Source organism: Narcine bancroftii, chromosome 8 (genome assembly GCF_036971445.1).
Source record: "Narcine bancroftii isolate sNarBan1 chromosome 8, sNarBan1.hap1, whole genome shotgun sequence".
Lineage (NCBI taxonomy): Eukaryota > Metazoa > Chordata > Chondrichthyes > Torpediniformes > Narcinidae > Narcine > Narcine bancroftii.
This window is the reverse complement of record NC_091476.1, coordinates 88,911,828-88,927,754: the sequence shown is the minus strand read 5'-3', so window position 1 is coordinate 88,927,754 and position 15,927 is coordinate 88,911,828. Positions and strand designations below refer to the sequence as shown.

The 15,927-nt window shown below is 41.6% G+C and overlaps 1 protein-coding gene across 3 annotated transcripts in view; it reads left to right on the top strand.

The window, feature by feature from the left end:
* Window positions 1-15,927, top strand: part of dcps (decapping enzyme, scavenger) — a 115,236-nt gene that overhangs the window by 30,248 nt on the left and 69,061 nt on the right. For all 3 annotated transcript variants that reach the window (XM_069894426.1, XM_069894427.1, XM_069894425.1), the window contains exon 2: window positions 3,004-3,172. In XM_069894426.1, coding sequence (XP_069750527.1) covers window positions 3,004-3,172 — 169 coding nt within the window. The remainder of the gene's footprint in view (window positions 1-3,003; window positions 3,173-15,927) is intronic.

Genomic DNA, 15,927 nt, shown 5'->3' with positions numbered 1-15,927 from the left:
AAACTCTGGCAACCCTCTAGACGATCCATAACATCACCAATCTTTGTGTCATCTGGAAACTTACTAACCCACCCTTCCACTTCCTCATCCAGATGATTTATAAAAATCACAAAGAGGAGGGATTCCAGAACAGGTCCCCGAGGAACATCACTGGTCACCGACCTCCATGCAGAATATCAACCATCTGTGCCTTTTAGGCACTGACTGCTAAATTGAATTGATTTGAATTGAATTGAATTAAAATGGGGTTCTTTTGCTTAGAAAAGAACAATTGATTGTTCTGGTATTTGCTTTTAAATTTATGAAGCAGATTGAAAGGTTAGAAGTGAAGAAAGTGTTTTGATTTGTGAAGGGGGGGGAACCAAATAAATTACAATCATTGGGGAAATTCAGGAGAAGCCTACTCATCCAGAGCTTATTTCAAATCTCGGACACTTTCTAATGAAGTTCTTAAAAAAGAGAGGGTAGTAGCATCTAAGGAGAGTTTAGTTGACAATAAATAGGTGGGGAAGATTGCATTTCATGGGGTAGCAGTTAACAGGAAAAGAATAAGCGTTATGCTGAAAAGGTTAGGTTGATTAATTTCTGAGCTATAAAATCAGTTATTGATTCTGAGTTATGGAGTACCTCTTAAATCTTCCTACTTTCTTTTTCAAAACCATTCATGATCGCTCTTCCAATTTTTATGATATACCTGAGCCCTCTAACTCTTCAATATAAATCAGGACTTCCTCAAGTCAGTGGATTGGGTGGTGTTCAAGGACTGAGCTGAGGATCTGAATAATTACACCAGGGCTATCACAGACTTAAAACAGCTGTGGATGAATGTGCACCCACCAAATCATTCAGGATTATCCCCAACCAGAAGTCCTGGATGAACAATGAAATCCGGAACCTGCTGAGAGCCAGATCGCAGGCATTCAAGTCCAAAGATCCAGATCAATATAGAAGGAGCAGGTATAACCTGCGAAAAGCTATCTCCCTGGTGAAGTGGAAATTCCGGATGAAAATGGAAACAACAAGGGACACCCGACAGCCATGGCAGAGCCTGAATGCCAAAACCTGCTACAAAACCAAATCCTGTGAAATATCAGTCAGCAAAGCTTCACTCCCAGAGGAACTCAATGCCTTCTACACCCGGTTTGACGACAGTGACAGTGAAGAACCATCCTTCTGCACCCCTAAGTCCCCTGAGGTACCCATCCATTCCATATCTGAAGGTGATGTGCGTGCTGTCTTTAGTCAGACGGAGTACCTGGCCGTATTAAAAATCTGTTTAGACCAACTTACCAGTTTATTCACGGATATCTTACTCCAGCAGGACATGGTACCCACCTGTTTCAAATAGGCGTTAATCATACCGGTGCCCAAGAAGAGTGCAGTAACCTGTTTTAATGACTATCGCCAGTAGCACTTTCATCAACGGTGATGAAGTGATTTCAAAGGTTGGTGTTGAAGCATCTCAGCTACTGTCTGAGCGGTGACATGGATACATTCCAGTTCACCTATCGTAGCAACAAGTCTATGGTGGATGCCATTTCATGGCTCTATACAAAACCCTAGAACACCTGATGCATTCATCAGGATGCTCCTCATTGACTATAGTTTGGCGTTTAACACCATCATCGCCGAAAAACTGATCAGCAAACTCCAAGACCTGTGACTCAATACCCCACTGTGCAATTTGGTCATGGATTTCCTCACCTCCAGACTACAATCAGAGAGGATTGGTAAGAACATCTCCTCCATCGGTACCTGAGAACCACAGGGCCGTGTTTTTAGCCCCCTGCTCTACTCACTTTACAGCTACGACTGTGTGGCTCGGTACAACAACAACACCATCTACATATTTGCTGATGACATCATGGTAGTGGGTTGTATAAAGGAAGGGGATGAGTCAGCGTACATATTGAAAACTTGGCTGAATGACACACCAACAACAACCTTGCACTCAATGTCCCCAAAACTAAGGAGTTGATTGTTAACTTCAGAAAGAGAAAGCCAGAGATTTACAATGCAGTGATCATTGAGGTGGATCCTGGACTTAACGCACTAATGGCATCATGAAGAAAGCACATCAGTGTCTCTACTTCCTCAGGAGTTTGCAGAGGTTTGGTATGACACCAGAAATCCTGGAAAATTTCTACAGATATATGATGGAAAGTGTGCTGACCGGCTGCATCACAGTCTGTTATGGGGACACCAATATCCCTGAGCGTAAAGCCCTCCAAAAGGTAGTGTACACAGCCCAGGACTTCACAGGCAAAACCCTCCCCACTATTGAGAACATCTACAGGAAACCCTGCTGTCGGAGAGTAGCTGCAATAATCAAAGATCCACACCATCCAGCACATGCGCTGTTCTCATTGCTGCCATCAGGAAAGAGGTCTCGGTGCCACAAGACTCACATCACCAGGTTCAGGAACAGCTGCTCCCCCTCCACCATCAGACTCCTCAACAACAAACTCAATCATGAACTCTTACTTGTGCATTTTATTGTTTTTTTATTCTCTCTGTATTGGGCAGTTTGTTTACATTCGTTATCTCTTTACAGTTCTTTATGTTTCCTCTACCAATAAGTGGTAATTCTGCCCCGCTGCAGAAAAAAACATCTCAGGATTGTATGTGATGCCATATACTGTATATACTCTGACAATAAATCTGAACATCTAATTTTTATTTCTTGCTCATTCCCAGATTTACGTGCTTCTCCTTTGATAGCTAGGCTTTCAAATGGCAAAGGATCTAATCTCTGGAATTTCCTCTCTAAATTTCTGCTGGGATCTTTTTTGTCCCTGAAACTACCAAACTTTTGTTTTTTTTTCATGTGGAACAACTTCAGGGGTTTTAGTATATTTAAAGTGGAACATGAATGGGAGCTTTTTTAATGTTTGCCAAAGCATTTGCGTTGCCCGATAACTAATTTTAAACAAATTTCATTGCAGCATCTGGTTGGTGTGTAGAATTCTATCCGTTTATTAACCAGCTTCTTTCCTGTGGCAGGTTGGAGAAGACCAAGGCGATGTTCAAGATGCTGTAATCATTCTGGAGAAGACACCTTTCCAGGAGGATGCACTGCCACAGCTTCTCAACAGGAATGCAGATCTCCGTCTTCAGATGAAGAATGACATCTACAGCACACACCACCTTCATCCACTCCCAGCCTTCAATGGTAAAGACTAAAGCCAGTCCAGCTATCCTTTCCACTTGTATTTTACAGCAATAACACTCCGAGCATTGCTCTTGAGCCATATGTGGCTTTTAAACATGCAGCTCACAACTCTTCAAGAATTCTTATTTTCTAAATCAGAACATGACATTATAATTTTTAATATAAGAGATACAGCACAGTGCCAGGTCCTTCAAGCCAATGAAACCATGCCCCCTAAATACACCAATTAATTCACAATCCCTGGACATGTTTTGAATGAGGGGAGGAAACTAGAGCACCCGGAGGAAACCCACACAGAAACGGGGAGAATGTACACACACCTTACAGACCGCGCCAAATTCTAACCTGTGTGTTGATACTGTAATGTGCTACGCTAACTGTGCCACAATTTTATTACATTGTGTGTGTGTGTGTGTGTGTGTGTGTGTGTGTGTAAATATACTCACTCTCTCACACACACACTCATTGAGGAGTTGAGAGGATATCGCATTAATATATATTGGCATGAGCAAGAACTAGCCTTCAAGCTATTTCCCTTGAATGAAATGATGATTACAAGCAGTGATTTGAAGTCACAAGATGCAGCTGTAATAAAAATCTGCTCTCATATAGAACTGTGACTGCTATATTACACGGTGGGCAGACTTCTGACACAGTCTAAAACTGAGCAACATATTTTAATCAGACAATGAAGGTATTGGGTTAGAGTAACTGACGTGACATGGAGGAAACTTTGAAAGATTTAGCTTTCTGTGTGATTGTGTATTTAATATGATTGTATGTTTGTGTATGGTGGAATGGTGGCCAAGACACGCAGTGGAATATGTGGCTGTTTTGAATAATGATGATTGTGGCTCCAGAATCACATAAATATAAGTGCTGTAGTTTAACTGCATTTCCATTGTAAATAGTTTTTATTTTTATGTTATAATGTAGCACAGTACTGAAGCTGTCCCTTCAACCCAACTTGTTCATGCCAACCAATTTGTCTCTCTGAGCTAATCCCATTTGCCTATGAAAAGCCCACATCCCTCCAAACCTTTCCTTTCCATGTGTCTGTTAAATGTATTTTTAACATCATAATTGTGTCCACCTCCACCCCTCTAACAGCTCTTTCCATATCCCCATCACCCTCTGTGAGGAAAAAAGTTGTCTCTCTGATACCTTTTAAATCTCTTAAACTAAATCTTTGCTCTGTGATTTTAGCCTTCCCAACCCTGGGGAAAAAGGCTGTGATTATTGACCTTATCTGTGCCCCTCATGGTTTTATAGACAGTAAGACCCATGTTATTGGATGGAAATGGACCAAATGCCTGCAAATGGGATGCACCCACGTGGGCCTGTTCCAAGTTGTATGACTCTGTGATGGCTTGATTCAAGCCCTCCAGCATCACCCCTGTGAATTTTTTCTGCGCCCTTTCCTGCATAGTGACATACTACATATGGATTGATGAGCAGGTCTGCGCACAATACTCTAACTGTTGTCTCACCAAAATCTTGTGCACCTGAAGCACGACGTCTAAACTGCACTCAACATTCTGAACGTTGAAGGCAATGTGCCACAACCCTGTGTTCTTGTCATTTCAGTGAAACACAGGTCACTCGCATCAGTAATAGAGTGTGTGCTATTTTATAATATTCAGGTAAAGCATTGATTAATACAAGTTTATAACTATTAAGTACAGGTACACAATCCTTTATCCAGACATCAAAAATCCGGAAAGCTCCAAAATCCGGCAAGTGGGGAGAGAGACCGGCAGCGCGAGTCAGGTGGGCGAGGGGGGGACCGACAGCGCGAGTCTGGCGGGTGAAGGGGAGATACGGCAGCGCGAGTCGGGTGGGCGAGAGACCGAGACCAGCAGCGCGAGTCAGGCGGGCAAGGGGGAGAGACCAGCAGCGCGAGTCGGACTGGTGGGGGGGGGGGTGGGGAGACGGCAGAGTGAGTCAGGCTGGCGAGGGGGGAAAGACTGGCAGCGTGAGTCAGGCGGGTGAGGGGTGGGGGAGGTGGCAGCGCGACTGGAGGGGGTGGTAGTGGATACTGCAGCACAATTCATGTGGTCTTAAATCTGGCTTTCTGAAATCCAGAAAAATCTGAAATTCGGAACACACTGTCCCCCAAGGGTTCCAGATAAAGGATTGTGTACCTGTATCATGATTCAGAACTGGCCAGTATTGACCTGTACTGTATAAAACAGGTCAATACTGGCCAGCTTTAGCAGGTCTGTAGGGATGGGTCTCTCAGCGAGTGCAAGGAGCCATTGGTCGTGGAGCAGTTAGCAAACATAACTGAGAGGCCTGGACTCTTTTCAGATCATACCAAGGTTGTCATTGAATTTAAATTCTAAGGCAAGTATATTCTTAGACGCAAAGACAAAATGTATTATCCCTGTAACATTGCAGAAACACTTCCTTTGTGATTTCTATCTAGTCTGTAATTTTCCTTTCCAATGGCCCGCTATGACCCTCACTGTGTTTCATGTAAAACACCCAGTTCCCTCTCAACAGAAGCAATTAATGATTTCTCACTGTTGTAAAGTTTAGTCGTAAAGTTATACAGCATAGAAACTTGCTCCTGGGCCAAAGATATCTGTGCTGGCCATCATACATATCTGTACTAATCCCACTTGCCTGCATTAATTTCATATCCTGCTGCTGGTCCCCCAACTCTTGCAGTTCATTCCAGATACTTTTTGCGTGAAAAACTGACCCCTCACCTTAAACCTGTGACCTAGTTTTGATACCCCAAATATGGGAAACAGATTCTTACTACCTACCCTATATCTGAATGTCATAATTGTATATTCATTTCATGTTAGCTCTCTGCCTCCTTTGCTCCACTCAAGACCTTCAATCCAGGCAGTATCCTTTTGAGTTCAAGCAGAAAGGTGCTAGAGGAACTCAGCAGGTCTTGCAGCATCCATAGGAGGTGAACCCACGTTTTGGGTTTGAGCTCTTGTCAAGGTGTGAGCCAAAAGCAGGCTGGCGTCTGAAATAGAGAAGGGAAAAAGGAGCAGGGGGAGGAGCACATGCCAAAAGCCAAGAGACCCTAGGTGGACCTGGATAGGAAGGCAAGAGAGAAAAGCTGAGAATTGATTGAGAAAGGGCAAAGCTGGAGGAAAAGAGACAAAGGGGTAGGGTAAGAGTGAAAGACATTGGAGGTGGGGGGGGGGGGGCGGGTGGTAACGGAAACTAGAGAAGTCAATGCTAATGCCATCTGGTTGGAGGGTACCCAGACAAAATATGAGGTGTTGTTCCTTCAATTTGCAGATGGTTTCAGTTTGATTGTGCATCCTTATAAGTTTTTCATCTGCCCTTTTCATCCTATTCACATTTCCTGTAATTTCTACGACCTTCTAAAGTGAATTACAACACATTTACCTAAATTGTGCTCCAATGACACATTTTTCTGTCTGGCTGCACCACTACAAACAATCTAAATCATTCCTCCTGCTGCTCTTCCTTCTGTCACATTGGTGAGACCAAATGATTCAGTGATTGTTTTTCCAAACTCTTGCACTGTGTGTGGGTGCAAACTTGAACTTCCAGTAGCCAACCATCTCAATTCCTTTCACCAATCCTGTGCAGGCATGTCTGTCCTTGGCCTCATCATTACCAGGATGAGGCCAAATGCAGTCTTGAGGAACAACACATAATTTTCCTTGCGAACAGCTTTAACTCAATGTTTGAACATCCACTGTTTCTAATTTTTAGAAAAAATCCACCTCCATCTCTTCTTTACTTACTCCACTTCTTTTTTCTCTCTAATCTTCTCCCCCCTTCCCAGTTGTCTTTCCCTCTACCTGTCTCCCTACTTCCACATTTTGACTAATGCCCTATCCCTTTTCCATCTTTTTCACTCCCCCCCCCAAAAAATACTGACATTACCCCTTCCTACTTTAGTCTCGATAAAGTATCTCAATCAAAACGTTCACTGATTATTTCTATCCAATATTAAATTATTTCCTCTGGAGCTGCCTTAGAAGTATATAAAATAAAGAGAAGCATAGACAGGGTAGGTGGTCAGAGTGGAAATGTTAAATAATAGAGGTCATAACTTTAAGATGAGAGTGAGCAAGTCAAAAGGAAATGGATTCGGCATTTATTTTACATAAGAATCATGTAAAAGCAAAGCAGCTGTGGAAAGGGCAAATAGCACATTTAAGAAAATTTAGATGGGTACATGAACAGGCAGGGGATTGAGGAATATGGATCATCTGGAGGCAAATGAAATTAGTTTAAGTTTACATCATTGTTGGCACAGACATGATGGGCTGAAGGGTGTGTTGTTATGCTTACCGTTCTTTGTTCCAGAACATTAAGCTGGAGCTGGGAAATATGGCATTCAACAGTGAACGAAGGACCTTAACTTTGAAGTGCCAAGGAATAGGACAGAAATGAGGGGTTTTTCCTCAGAGCAGAACAGATTTGCTCAGTCTTTTGGATGTTGATTTAGGAAATGAGGAGAAACCGTTCTATTGGAAGGAGGTCAATAAGTGGAGAGCACTACAAGCGACGGGCAACAAAGAATTTTTCTGTACTTAGGTGTGATGAGCTGGAATCCATTGGCTGAAAATGACTTGGGGAAGTAGATTTGAATGCTTTCAAGAGTGAGTTGGAGGAACTCTTGAAGTGGTATAACATGCATGAGTTTGTAGCAAATCAAGGAGTATGTGACTAATTAGATGGCTCTTTCGGAGTCAGCACAGTAGCACTCTGCTCGGGTGCAGGTGAGAGATGTCAAACATCCAAACCACCAGGTGGCACTCAGATATTGGATTCGCAAACTATTCAGCCTTGTTTCACTTGGTTGCAGCCTTGTTTCACTTTCAGTGCAGCAAGTGCCAGATAATAGAACATCTGTCATTTCATTGGCAAGGAAAGAATTGGCTTTCATGAAAGTTGAAGCAAATCCTTTTGTTTGTAAGAATAAGTTTCTGTGAAAAATCAGTTTTTCTTCATACCCATAATTTAGTGGTTAACGTACAGTTAAGGTTCTGTACATTAAACAGAGTCTGAAACTAGAAGCAATGATTTTTAGCAACCAATGATATGTGTACATATGAATTGTTCCCTGAAGTTGGGATCAATCTGTCCCAATTTGACTGGCAAGAGATGCACAAAAGCATTGCTTAAATGGGGTTCAAAGAATAATTGACTGCTCTTTCCAACCAGCGCACAGTATCTTGGGCCCACTTCCATTAGAACTGGCGGGCTGGGAAATAGCTTCTTTCCGCAGGCTGTGAAATTGATGAACAGTATCCTGTAACTGAGTAAATCATCCCAAAATATTTACATATAAAGTATTTATTTAAAATTACAAATAGTCCTCAACTTACGATGGGCTACATTCTAGTACTCCCATCGTAAGTTGAAAAATAATCGTAGGACAAAAAAGAATACTGCACCTACCATTTTTTTAATGATTAAATGTTAAATACCTTTATTCCACACTGAAAAGGCCATTAACGTACACAGCTGAAAGCACACTGGGCCTGAAGAATGCTTGAAGTATAGAACTAAAATTAATTGCTGGATGGTGGGGATGCTAAAGCGACAGGGTTATCAATTTCACTCTCTTCTTGATGCTCGAGAAAAGCTCTTAGAACACATTGCGTCATCTACATTTGTTGAAGACACTAGGACATTGACACTTATTCATGATTTAACAGGCATAATCTTCTTCAGGAGGATAAGAATTTTTGACTGAACAGATTGTTTCTTCTTTTCAATGTAAATTTCTCTGTAGCAAGCAAGAGCATCCTGTATCTGCCTGCCAGCTCTTGCAAATCTCTCATAATTGACGTCATTTCTTCTAACATCCATACGTCACTATTGATAGTAGCAAGCACCTCAGCCAGTATTTTTACCGTGAACTTTATTGGTGTCTCAGTATAACTCTGCTTCCTTTGCCTCAATTATTTTATTTCTTGCTTCCTCAAATTCGATCAGCTTCTCATTGGAAAGCTCTTCAGCCTCAACGCCAACGAGCTGATGAACGTCCTCTTCATCCATTTCCAATTCTAGCTGTTTCCCAAGCTCTATTATCTTGTTATGTATTTAATCAACAGCAGAATCTTTGTTAAAGTCTTTGAAAGTGCTCACAAATGATTTCAAAATTTTCTTCCAAATGCCATTCAAGCATGCTGCAGTGTTGATCCAGATCGCATTTAGAATGTTAAAACTTTTTCAAATCACTCCTAGCACTCGGCCACATTCCATCGATTCAACAGCCTAGGCAAACATTTGACGTAAATGGTATCATTTGAACGCAGCTATTGCGCCTTGGTCCATTGGTTGAATAAGTGCAGTTGTGTTCAGTGGCAAAAACACAACCTTTACATCAGGATGCATGTCCACCATGTGGATGCCCTGGAGCAACGTCTAAAATCAGTAGAATCTTGAATGGAATGCTGTTTTGACGACATTATTCTTTTGCATGGAGAATAAAACATTTCAAAAACCAGTCTTTAAATAACACCATTGCCATCCAGGCTTTCTGGATATGGCAATAATAAACAGGAACTGTATGCTTGCTTACATTCTTGAATGCTCTCGGGTTCTCAGTGGGTAGATTAGGAAAGGCTTCAATTTGAAATCTGCAACATTACCACCCAAAAGCAGCATTACACAGTCTTGGAATGTCTTGAATCCTGGCATTGTCTTGACCTTGTAGTGAATGTAGGCACATGAAAGCATATGCTTTCAGACCAGCCAATTTCATCAATGTTAAATATTTGTACTGGCAAATAGTTTTCATCAACAATTATCCTATGCAGCTCTTACTTAAAAGCTTGCTAACCATCACATTATGAAAATTATGATGCCTTTTGAAGCATTGGAACCCCCATGACTTGCTGTAAATGTTTGAGTATGTATAGGATCATCAGCGCACTCTTTAAATGTATCGAAAAGACTTCTTGCCTTAGCCTGTATTATCAGTAGGGCTATGCAGCATCCACTTTTGTGTTTGATCTTCCATCCACGTGAAATAATTTTCTCCATATCATCAGATGGCCCAGCTCATTCCTTTGTGATGACAGTGGAATTCACCAATGCTGACAATTTCGCTGCATCACTGATTCACCTCTTATCCTTTAAGATGGCCGAGATCGTCAATTGAAAAAGTCCTAACTCACATGCTATAGCCATTACTGGCTTGCCGCCTTCATGCTGAGCAAATATCTTTGAGTTTCATCTCCAGAGTAATTACTATCCTCACCAGAAGCAGGAGACACACATGGGCATTTAGTAGAAATGATGGGTTGATTACAGTGCACTTGTTCGCTACAGAGACTGTGAGCGTTGCTGAGTCAGCATCGCGAGAAAATATATTGTACAATGATCTTGTGCGATGCTGCCATCGCCCAGCCATCACCAGTAGCATGCCTCATATTGTAGGCGCGAGAACAGATCGGAACTCGAAATTGAAAGTACGGATTCAAAAAATCGTAAGTCAGACCATTGTAAGTCAGACCGTCATAAGTCAGGGATATCTGTCTATCTTTGTGTGTGTGTGTGTGTGTGTGTGTGTGTGTGTAATGTATAATTATTTTATGCTGTGTATTGTGTGTGAATCATGGTCTGGAAATAAGCTGTTTTGTCTGGTTGTATGTGCACAGTCAGATGATAATATACTTAAACTTGGAAAAGGCCCCCCCCTCCCCGCCAGTTTGTGAAACTACTCTTTAACATCCTTAGTCCTGTACTGGTGGACAGCCTCAGACTTGTCAAAGCTGGAGAAAAGCCAGGAGAAATTTACCCCAGACCACAGACTTGGTACGATACTGAGGATTGGGTGGATCAGGGTTGGGGGCTTTGTTCAGCTCACATTGGCAATTACCTGAGGTTTCAATCATCTTAATAATGTAAAAGGTTTTGGTCAAATGTGAACAACAATTTTATTTTATTGGAGAATTATTGGATTGGAGACAAAGCAGGAGAGTATGAGGTTCATTGGGGGATGAATGAGAACTGAGAAAGAGCAAAAAAAGGTGTGGAGCAAAAAGGCAAAGGCCCAGAGAAAAAAGTAGGAGAGAAGTGCTTGGAATAGAGAAGGAAGAAGGGAGCTGATTGCAGGTGCAACTGGGATATAGAGGGAGTAAGTGTAGAAAGAAGAATCTGAGGGAAGGTGGGTGGAACAAAGGGATTGCAGGACCTGATAGGGATGATATGGGCTGAGAAAAGGTTGGATGAGGCTGGGTGTGAGGAGAAAACCATTCTTGAGATCATCTGTGCCCAAGTTGACCGCTGTGTGGACTGAATTGACATGGATTCACTAGAGAGAAATTGTGTTCACCAAATCAAATTTAAAATTTCATTTTTGCTTTTGAGTTTGTAATGTTGAGGGTTCGTTGCTAGGGCAGTCAGTATTTGTGTGTATTTTATTGAAGTTTCCAAAGAAAACTTTGTTTTGGAAATTGGAAGGTGAAGGGCCAGACATTTGAAACTGATGTGCATAAAAATTTCTGCTCTGAGGAAAATAAATCTCTGGGATTCTTTTCCCCAGGGAATGGTGAAGTACAAATACTGTATACAGGTATACCCATCTTACGAATACTTGCTTTCCAAAAATTCACTTTTACAAAGATTTTATGAAAGATTTTGAGTGGGTTTTCGCTTTTACGAAAATAGCCTTCATAGTAGTGAATGGGTCTTCGTTGGAACACTCTAGTTTTGTAAAGCGGGGTATACCTGTGTACATGTGTAATAGTCAAATTTTATGGACCGATTTTAGGGTAGGAGGTCGACTATTACACACATTCTACTTTTGATATTTGAGAGCTCGGGAGTGCAGCTGGGAACGGGTGTTGTCTCCTCAGGGTGTCGGGAGCTCAGATGTCTGTTGCGGTTGGAGCCGAGGTGAGAGTTTGCAGTTGGGCCGGGGCCTAGTTGAACGTCCTTGTTGGGGTGCTGGGAGCTTCAGTGGGCAGGTTGCCAGGGCAATAGGGGGTCGATTTTTAATGAAATTTGTGGAAGTAAACAGATTTTGGAACCAAAAATGGGGGGTAAATTTTTAAATGGTGTCGACTATTACACACATATATATGGTTTTTGCAATTATTTAAGGCAGAAATAGATAAATGTTTGAAAGATTAAAGAATTAAGGGTATTGAGGCCTGGTGCAGAACAGACGTTGAGGCCAAAGTGGATTAGACTTGATGAGTCTGGTGCCCCCCTCCTACTCCTGCTCCACTATTTTCTTGAGAGGCTCTGGAGAATAAGGACAGGCAGTGACTGGACAAAGCCATGGCAAATAGAATGCTATCTGAAAAGTGTGAGATTATCTACTTTTGGTTTAAAAAAAATGTATCCGAAATGCTGACTGACCATTTCTACCCATTGATGCTTTCTGACTTTCTGAGATCCTTCAGCAGTTCTTTGTTAGCTCAGTTGACTAGAGCTAATTTACAGTATGAATAGGAAGTCAGCCTATATCTAATGTCATTCCAATATCCAGTTCATCAATGCTATTTTCCTCTGCCATCTTGGCCAGGACATGCCGTGCCCAATGCCACACTTCTGAAAAGGACAATTCCCTCTGAGTTCTGTCCCAGCAAGAGCTTACCAGTAGAACAAATAAACAATTCTTTCTGACTGATGAGAATACCTGGCCCATAACTATTTAAGTAATAAAGGAGCATTTGGATTGGCTCTGAGAATCTGGTGTTGCTATGAGAGCTCATGAAAGCCCAGCAAAAATGGCAGAAGATGGTGCAACTGCCACACATGTCATGTACCCACTGCTTCCCATTGTGTGATGGTGTAGATTTCATCATGCCTTCATCAAAAACTACAGAACAAGAGGATGGTAAGGTTGTGCAGCAGTCAGTGCTGATGTTTCTCAGCTTTAGAGATCAACGTTCAATTCATGTCTTTGGGTATTGAACATTCTCCCTGTGACTACATGGGTTACTTCCCTTCTTCCCGAAGATTTGCTGGAAGGTTAATCAGCTGCCTTAAATTACCTCTTCATGTAGATAACTGGCAAGGATCAAAAGAGATTTTATGACCATGTGAGAGAGAATGAGTAGTAGTTCAGAGGAAAATGAGAAGAGGAGGAATGGAACTAATTAAATGTCATTCCAGATCTAAAATCTATTGTGTTATAGTACCTTCATAATTCTTTGTGTGTGCGGGGCCTCAACTTCATTAACTCATTATTGCTCCATATTCTTTTGCGTTGCAGTGGGCCTTCATATTTTATCCTTCTTCGCCCACCATTGTATTTTGTTGACCAAGCTATTGGATTTTGCCAGAGTCCAGATGGTAACTTTCAAATGGAATATAAATTGTGGGAGTTATAATTAAGAATATGCTTTCTCTAATAATGTTTGCAGCTTTTGTGATTTGCATCAATTATTTTGCTTGACTGCGGTGCCTCTGTAATATTTTGACTGTGATAACAATAAGTCGGATGTTGCTCAAACAACATAACTTTACATTTGGGTTTATCAATATATGCAACTTTCCCATTGCAGTTTAATCTGCAAATCCTCCATGCAAATGACGAATAACAGGAAACTGACCATGAAGTTTCTGGCTTCCTTTTTTAATACTTCTATTATTTCCTATTGTCTGATGAAGTTAAAAGAAACTCAGCAAGAACTTTATTGGCAACACTCTTAACCAACAACTTATTCCTCAAAGATGATATCCCACTCCTGAGATAAAAGCACAAACATCCAGATTAAATCTTCAGTCCATTATTGAAGGAATGTTGGACTTTCCATCTGTTGGGTAAGACTTTCTTCTCCAAGATTGTGTTTGTATCCATTGCACTCTACGAAGGAGGGAGATGTTTGGTGTCTTGGGAAATACTTATCCCTCAACTAAAACAGATGATTTAATCATTGCTACTTTTATCTTTGTGTGAACTTTCTGTGCTTAAAGTTTGAAGGCTTGAAGATACTTTGGAATGTCAGCAAGTTGAGAACTAAATGCACATTCTTTGTACTGCAAGGCCACTGTTCATTAAACAACCTATTCTGGTAATGTTCTACTTTGAGCCAATGCAGAACATTCCTTTCTCAGATTTTGCATGGGTGTTCTGAATATTTGGAATATAGTACAAACATTGTTTTCTTGCTTCTTTAATGTTATTTTTTGATTTATAAAACTTTTGCTCTTCATTTAAATGTCATAATCTCTCTCACTGTGTCTTTCTTATCCCTGCTGATCTTTTCTCTGCAATTTACTTCATGCTGCCCCAACAAAGAAAACATTCCTTAATGGGATTGATCATGAGTCTGACTTCTGTTGATTTCCATGCATCTCAAGGATGCATCAGTAAATAAGTCAGGAGTATGAATGTTCCACCATCCATGAGATGCTAGATCAGTCCAATTTGCCTAATTGACCAATTACTGTGCCATAGTTTTCAAGGCCCCTCTCCTAAGCATTCTCTTGACAAATGACCATGCTAATGTTTGCATGACTGAGGAACTGGATATGGACTTCTGGAAGAGGGCTGGAGATCACTCCTCTGCACCAATGCTGATGAGATAGAAGTAGTGAATGGATTTAAATTCCTAAGGAGTAAGCTTCTCCAGTAGCCTGCCCTATTCTGGTCACATTAACATAATGGCAAAAAATATGCAAGAGCGCCCTACATTCTCAGAAACCTTAGGATATTTTGCATGTCACCGACATCCCTCAATAACGTCTACAGATGGACAATTGAAGGTATCCTGTCAGGGTGCATCACTTCGTGGCATGGGAATAAGACTGCAAGAAACATCACAAAATTGTGAATGCAATTCAGATACTCACACAAATCACCCTCACTCCATTGACTGCTCATACTTCCCGCTGCCTTGCAAAAACAGCCATTATTAGAAAAGACTCATTCTTCCCCACCACGCTTGCTTCTTCCCTCGCCCTGCCCCTCCCATTGTGAAGGAAATTCATTTGTGTGAGATCAGGCACTACCAAAGAACAATTCCTTTCCTGTCATTAGCGGACTCCTAAATGAACCTCACACTACTAACATTATTTAAACACCTACCTCTATGACTGCAGGAAGTGCCACACTTGCACCCTCACCACCATTTGGGGCCTCAAACAGTTCTTCCAAGTGAAGCAACACTTCACTTGTGAATCTGCAGGAGTCAGCTACTGCATCCATGCTCCTGACGGAGAGTTTGCTTTGCTGAGCATCTTCACTCAGTCTGTATCATTGACTGGGATCTTTCAGTGGCCAACTATTTCAATTCTATGCCCTTTCTCACACCAACATGTTTGTCCATGGGCTTATGCACTGCCAATACATGGCCACCTGTAAATTGGAGGTACAAAACCTAATATTCCGTCTGGGCACTCTCCAACTGGATGAAGTTAACTTCGACTTCAGTTTCCGCTAGATCACTCCCCATTCTCACTCTCTTCCGTATGGCCATCCTTCTGTCTTTTTTTCCTCTAGTTCTCCAGCCATTCCCCTTCCATTCACAGAGCTATCCCACCCTCCCCTGTTTTCTCTTGTGCCTCCCTTTTCTACATAATGCATCTTGCCTGTGCTCCTTCCACACCTGTCCCCCCTCACCCACCCACCATTTTCTTTGGGGCACCTGCCTACATTTTATCATACCTTGATGAGGATTCAGGCCCAAAATGTTGTTTATGTATCTTTATCTTTGCTACATAAAGTACACTGACCTGCTGAGTTTCTCCAACATTGTGCCTTAGTTCTGTACTAATTGATCTCTCTGTAACTCTGCACGTCTATACTGATTTTTATGGGTTGACACTGAACTTTTAGA